At 52.9% G+C, this 5,630-nt stretch overlaps 1 protein-coding gene across 1 annotated transcript; it reads right to left on the reverse strand.

Moving 5' to 3' along the window:
* Positions 1-1,044: 1,044 nt before the first annotated feature.
* SDHAF1 (succinate dehydrogenase complex assembly factor 1) lies at positions 1,045-2,184 on the reverse strand. The gene has a single exon (XM_035023833.1). It carries the CDS (start codon positions 2,067-2,069, stop codon positions 1,713-1,715), a length of 357 nt encoding a protein of 118 aa, XP_034879724.1. The 5' UTR covers positions 2,070-2,184; the 3' UTR covers positions 1,045-1,712.
* Between the last annotated feature and the right edge of the window lie 3,446 nt (positions 2,185-5,630).

The raw sequence follows: 5,630 nt of genomic DNA on the forward strand, positions 1-5,630 counted from the left end.
GGTGGCTCAGTCGTTAAGCGTCTGCCCTCGGCTCAGGTCATGATCTCAGGGTCCTGGGATCGAGCCCCGCATTGGGCTCCCCGCTCTGCGGGAAGCCTGCTTCTCCCGCTTCTACTCCCCCTGCTTGTGCTCCCTCTCTCGCTGTGTCTGTCTCTGTCAAATAAATAAATAAAATCTTAAAAAAAAAACAAAACAAAACAGAAACACCCTGATGAAAACAAAACAAAACTGAGGCTGAAGAGAGATGAGCAAGCCGAGACAACTGAAATAGAAGCCATGTGTTCAAGCCACACAGCCTGAGCTCTGGGGCAATCCAGGCCCCAGCTGGAATCCTGCATTTCTCCCCTTTGTCCCCTCCAGACCTTTGCCCACACTGGTCCTCCCACTTAGAAGCCTAACTCTACCATCTGGGAAACTCCTTATAATTCTTCAAATATCAACTCCACTTTATAACTCTTTGTGCACCTGTGTCCCCCATGGGGATTAGAGCAGAGTCACGTTTCTCTTCTGTCTATCCTCTCTTTGGTCAGAAGTCTGAGTTCCTTTCCTAAGGCTCTCCTCCTCTTCCCAACAGCATTTGCTAAGAATTCATCTGCTTTCCACTTACGTAACCGACGTGGGCGCAAACAGAATTCAGTGCTGCAAAATGCAGTACCCCAGAGAATGTCTAGGGAAGATCAACACAGGAATACAGGAGGAGGTATGCCTGGGCCTTGCGGACAAAAATCCTCGCTTCTAGCTGAGGCTGGACTCTTTAGCCATGTTTGGGGTTACCACCCAGGCCGCCTCAGCTCCACCGTTTTCTCTCCTACCTCACTACCTTCTATGAAGGAGTCAACTAGGGTTTCTTTGGGGTCAAATCAGGGTGGGTCCCAAGGATCTGCCCAGGAGCAAGAACTAGGCTGCTTTCAACCAATCTGCTAGTCTAGAGGACTCCAGCATGGAAGAGACAGCTCTTCTCTATCCCTCCCAGGGGGTCACTTCTTGGTGTGAGGGTGCTTTCAAAAATCCCCAAACATGTGAAATCTTTAAGACCACCAAAAGGGAAGTAATCACATCCCCGATTTTATTCCTTTTGTTCAAGAGTCCTGGGAGAAGGGCGCAGGAGTCAGGGTTCCCCCTTAGAATTATCAAGTATAGGTCTTGAGGGGTCTTTACTTGATCAGATGGGGTAAGATAACCCAGCCCCTTCTTCCCAGGTCCTAGTATGCCGCAACTAACGGGAAGAAAGTTTTCCAAAGGGGGGTTCGGGGCTTCTCACCATCCATCAGGGTATCTTCCCAAACTTCTCTGCAAAAAGTCTGCTCTTCTCAGAGTTAAATACAAGAGAGGGGAGCCCAGGGTCAAGAGAAGGGTGTCTCTTCTTTCTGTCCGACGGCGGGCGTCCTGGCTCCCCAACCTTTCCGGTCAATAGCTCTCAGCTGGTCACAGTTCAGCCAGCCAGCAACCAAGCCGCCCGAAACCCTCATGGGGAGAGTAGACCCGTCATCATGGATTGGGCAAGGTCGGGCATCTCTCAGCATCCATCATAGGGATCTCTAGGACTCCACGTCGCTTGGAGGGCTCTCCGATTCCCCCAATCCAGACAGCCGGTCTTCTCAGGACATGTCTTCTCAAGACATCTCACCCTCCATCAGGCGGGTTCCCCGGTTTCCCCACGCAGTCAGGCGGGCCCTCGGTTCCCTGTGCTACCGGGTGAGCTCCTCGGCCTGTCATCGCCCATCGGGAGGGGGCTCTGGTGACTCCATGATGCCGAGGGGATTCCTCGGACAAGCACCATTGTCGGGCTGGGTCCCTGGAGCCCCCGCGCCGCTGGACTCCTCGGCTGGACCCCGCGGGCGCACGAAGGCACCCATGGCCGTGGCGTGGCCGGAGCGTAGCAGCTGCAGCTGGCGCCGCCCGCGGCGGTACAGGTACTCGATACGCAGCACGTCGGAGCGTGGCAAGCAGGCGTGCTGCCGGAACTCGGCCCGCACCCGCGCCTCGGCGCCCGGCTTCCCGCGCCCGGCGCGCAGCAGCTCGCGGTACAAGCTCAAAACTTGCCTCTGCAGCCGGCTGGGCCGGCTCATGGTAGCAGCCGGGCCGCCGGCGCTCGCGGGCAATGCCCCACGAACACTGGCGCCGCGGCACCTTTGGGAGAAGCGGCTCTGCAGGGCAACGGACACTTCCGGCCCGCGCACTCCAAAACTTCCGCCTCCTGCTTTGTTGTCCCATTGGCTGTCGATGCAGTTACGTCACAATGTTGCGGCTCAGGGGCGGAGCTGCTGATTCACAGGAGGCCTGCCCCACAAGGAATCTGTGTCCTTGAGAGGTTACTGCGGGTCTGGGAACGCGGAGGAGGAGGGGGCCCAGGCGCTCCCACTCAGATTTTTGGGTCTGAAGGGGACAAGATCCCGACCTAACTCTTGGGGTCCTGGGAGACGGGGGAACTAGAGGTTGGGACCTTTGTGGTTTTTTTAAAGATTTTTTTTATTTGACAGAGAAAGAGACGGCGAGAGAGGGAACACAAGCAGGGGGAGTGGGAGAGGGAGAAGCAGGCCTCCCGCTGAGCAGGGAGCCCGACGTGGGGCTCGATCCCAGGACCCTCGGATCGAGACCTGAGCTGAAGGCAGACGCTCAACGACTGAGCCACCCAGGCGCCCCAGGTTGGGACCTTTGTGTCTCCCGGGGCGCAGGGGCATTGGGAAGAAGATAGAGGCACAAGCAGGTTTGGTCAGAAGTTATTTATTAAAACAATCTCGGGGAGGTCCGTGGGTTCCCATCCCCAGGGCAGGTGTGCGTCGGGAGGTCCCAGCCATGGAGACACACAGAGGGACGGCGTCAGGCGGTGAAGTGTTGTGTCACGGCTGGCATGGCAAGCTTCTCCGTGCTGCGGGAAGACCGTCAGAGACGGCGTGTGAGCTCCCAAGTGCCCAAAGGCAGCCTGGGGCGCAGGGAGTTGCGTTGATCGCGCCCTCTGCCGATGTGAGTCAAGTACCGCGGCAGGAGAAGGGAAGGTCCTCACCAGTTGCTGAAGCCCCGAGCTCGGCACGCCTGGAACACGTCGGTTAGGCTGGCACCCTGGAGTCCTCCTGGGAGTATCAGGTCGTCGGCTGCAATTCCATTATAGTCTCCGCAGGCTGCTCGGAGGCGTCCTCGGAGCGCGGGGGAGGCCCGTAAGGCCACGGCCCCCTCGGGCCCCACCAGCACCCGCAGCGTGGGGGACCGCTCGATGACAACCCGGGAGCCCTCCGCCCAGCGTGCGACCACGCCCGTGCACACTTGGGCGGGGAGCCGCGCGGGTTGTCCGTTCACCTGCAGATTGGGGAGGCGGGCCGGGGAGGAGATTAGGGTTTGAGTCCCAACGTGGGGTCAGAAGCCACTGTGAATCCTGCTGCGTGTCTCTATCAGAAACGCATATGCAGGTCTTCGCTAGAGGAATAAGGTCTGGGATTTGCTTTAAAATCCTCCAGCACGAACAAAGCAAAAAGAGTGGGAGGAAAAGATGAAAGCAAGAATGGCAAAATATTTGTAACTGTAACAGGGTTTCATAACACCACTCTCTTGTGATACTTGAAATTTTCCATAATAAACTCCTTCCTAAAAGGGAGCTTTAGAAAACAAAAAGCCTTTGGAACCTGTCACATCTCTCTCACCTGTGTCTTCATAATCTAATACTGTTTACACACACTCTGTGCCAGGCACTAGTCCAAGTGCTCTAATATTTGGTTATAAGATAATGTATGACAGTATATTGCAGTATATGATGCAATTGATATTTTTATATATTGTCACCTAACTTGTTTTATGTCATTAATGATATTAAAGTATTTAAGTGATATTAAATCCTCACTAACACTCTGACAAGGTAGATCAGTACTTTAGGCCTATCTGCCTCTTGCCTTTTACTGATTAGGAAACAGGCCCAGAGGGCGCCTGGGTGACTCAGTTGAGTGAGTGCCTTTGGCTCAGGTCATGATCCTGGAGTCCCAGGATCAAGGCTCACTGCTCAGCAGGGAGTCTGCTTCTCCCCCAGACCCTCCCCCCGAAAGAAAGGAAGGAAGGAAGGAAGGAAGGAAGGAAGGAAGGAAGGAAGGAGGAAGGAAGGAAGGAAGGAAGGAAGGAAGGAAGGAAAGGAAAGAGAGAGAGAGAAGGAAGGAAAGAAGGAAGGAAAGAAGGAAGGAAAGAAGGAAAGAAGGAAAGAAAGAAAGAAGGAAAGAAAGAAAAGAAAGAAGAAAGAAAAGAAAAGAAAACAGGCCCAGCAGTGAGCCTGCTTCTCCCTCGGACCCTCCCCCCCTCTCATGCTCTCTCTCTCTCAAATAAATAAATAAAATCAGAAAGAAAGAAAGGGAGGGAGGGAAGGAAGGGGGGAAGGGGAGGGAAGGGGAAGGGAGGAAAGGGAAAGAGGGAAAGGGAAAGAGGGAGAGGGAAAGGGGGAAAGGGAAGGGGGGGGGAAAGGGAAAGGGGGAGGGAAAGGGAAAGGGAAAGGGAGAAAGAAAGAAAGAAAAGAAAGAAAGAAAGAAGGAAGGAAGGAACTGAGGCCCAGAGAAGTAACATAGCTTGCCCAGGTTCACATAGCTGGTAAGTGGCAGAGCCAGTTTTGAACCAAAGGGGTCCAGTTTCAGGACCTGTGTTCTTAACCATTCTGCTATATGTACTGTCTCTCCATTAATAACATAAAAGCGGTTGCAAGAGCAATCACAGCTTTAAAAAAAAGGTTTTTTTAAGTTTATTTACTTTTAAGTAATCTCTACACCCAACGTGGGGCTCAAACTCATGACCCCAAGATCAAGAGTTTCAAGCTCTTCTGACTGAGCCTGCCAGGTGCCCCAAAGAGCAGTTACAGCTTCTACTTACTGAGCCCTCAGTATATGCCACACACTTTGCAGGAATCCTCACAGCTACCCTAGATAGTGAGTACTATTCTTACCACCACTTTTTGTGGTAGAGCAAACTGAGGTATAGAGAGGTTGAGTCACTTACTTGCCCATAGTTACATTAGAAGTTTAGGAGACACACAGTCAGGGTCTCTTGACCCTTTAACCAAAGGCTCTGGCTTAGCTTATCTGCCGGCTTGTGGCAGATACCCCAACTGTTCTCTTGCTGGACCGTCCACCCACTCTTACAATTAGTCTCCACCGCACAGCTGTATTCTGTTTCTCAGCATGGGGTTTCAGGCTTGTTTTCCTCTTATAAATACTATCCAGTCTGCCTGCCCAGATTCCAATTCTGCTGCTCCCCTGCTTCCATGTTCCTTAGGAGAGGCAGGTGCCCTCTACCCTGGCATCTCTCTCTGCTGGATTTCCAACCTCTCTTTGTCTGGCTTCTTCCCATCAGCACGTGAACATCCCTGAGTGTCTCCCATCATAAAATCCTAATTGTAAATCAGTTCTAACATACCCTTGCCCTCTGCCTCTTCCTAGCTTAGCTCTATTCTCGTCTGTTTGACAAGGGGAGTTTGCAACTTGTCAAGAGAGGTGTCTATTCCTGCTAGTCCTCAAACCTGCAATCCAGGAGCTGCCCCCCTGTTGTGATTCCTTTTTTTTTTTTTTTTAAGATTTTATTTATTTATTCATTAGAGACAGAGAGAGAGGCAGAGATTGAGGGAGAAGCAGGCTCCCCGGGAGCCTGATGTGGGACTCGATCCCAGG

Source organism: Mirounga leonina, unplaced genomic scaffold (assembly GCF_011800145.1).
Source record: "Mirounga leonina isolate KUSES-001 unplaced genomic scaffold, KU_Mleo_1.0 Mir_177, whole genome shotgun sequence".
Taxonomy (NCBI): Eukaryota; Metazoa; Chordata; class Mammalia; order Carnivora; family Phocidae; genus Mirounga; species Mirounga leonina.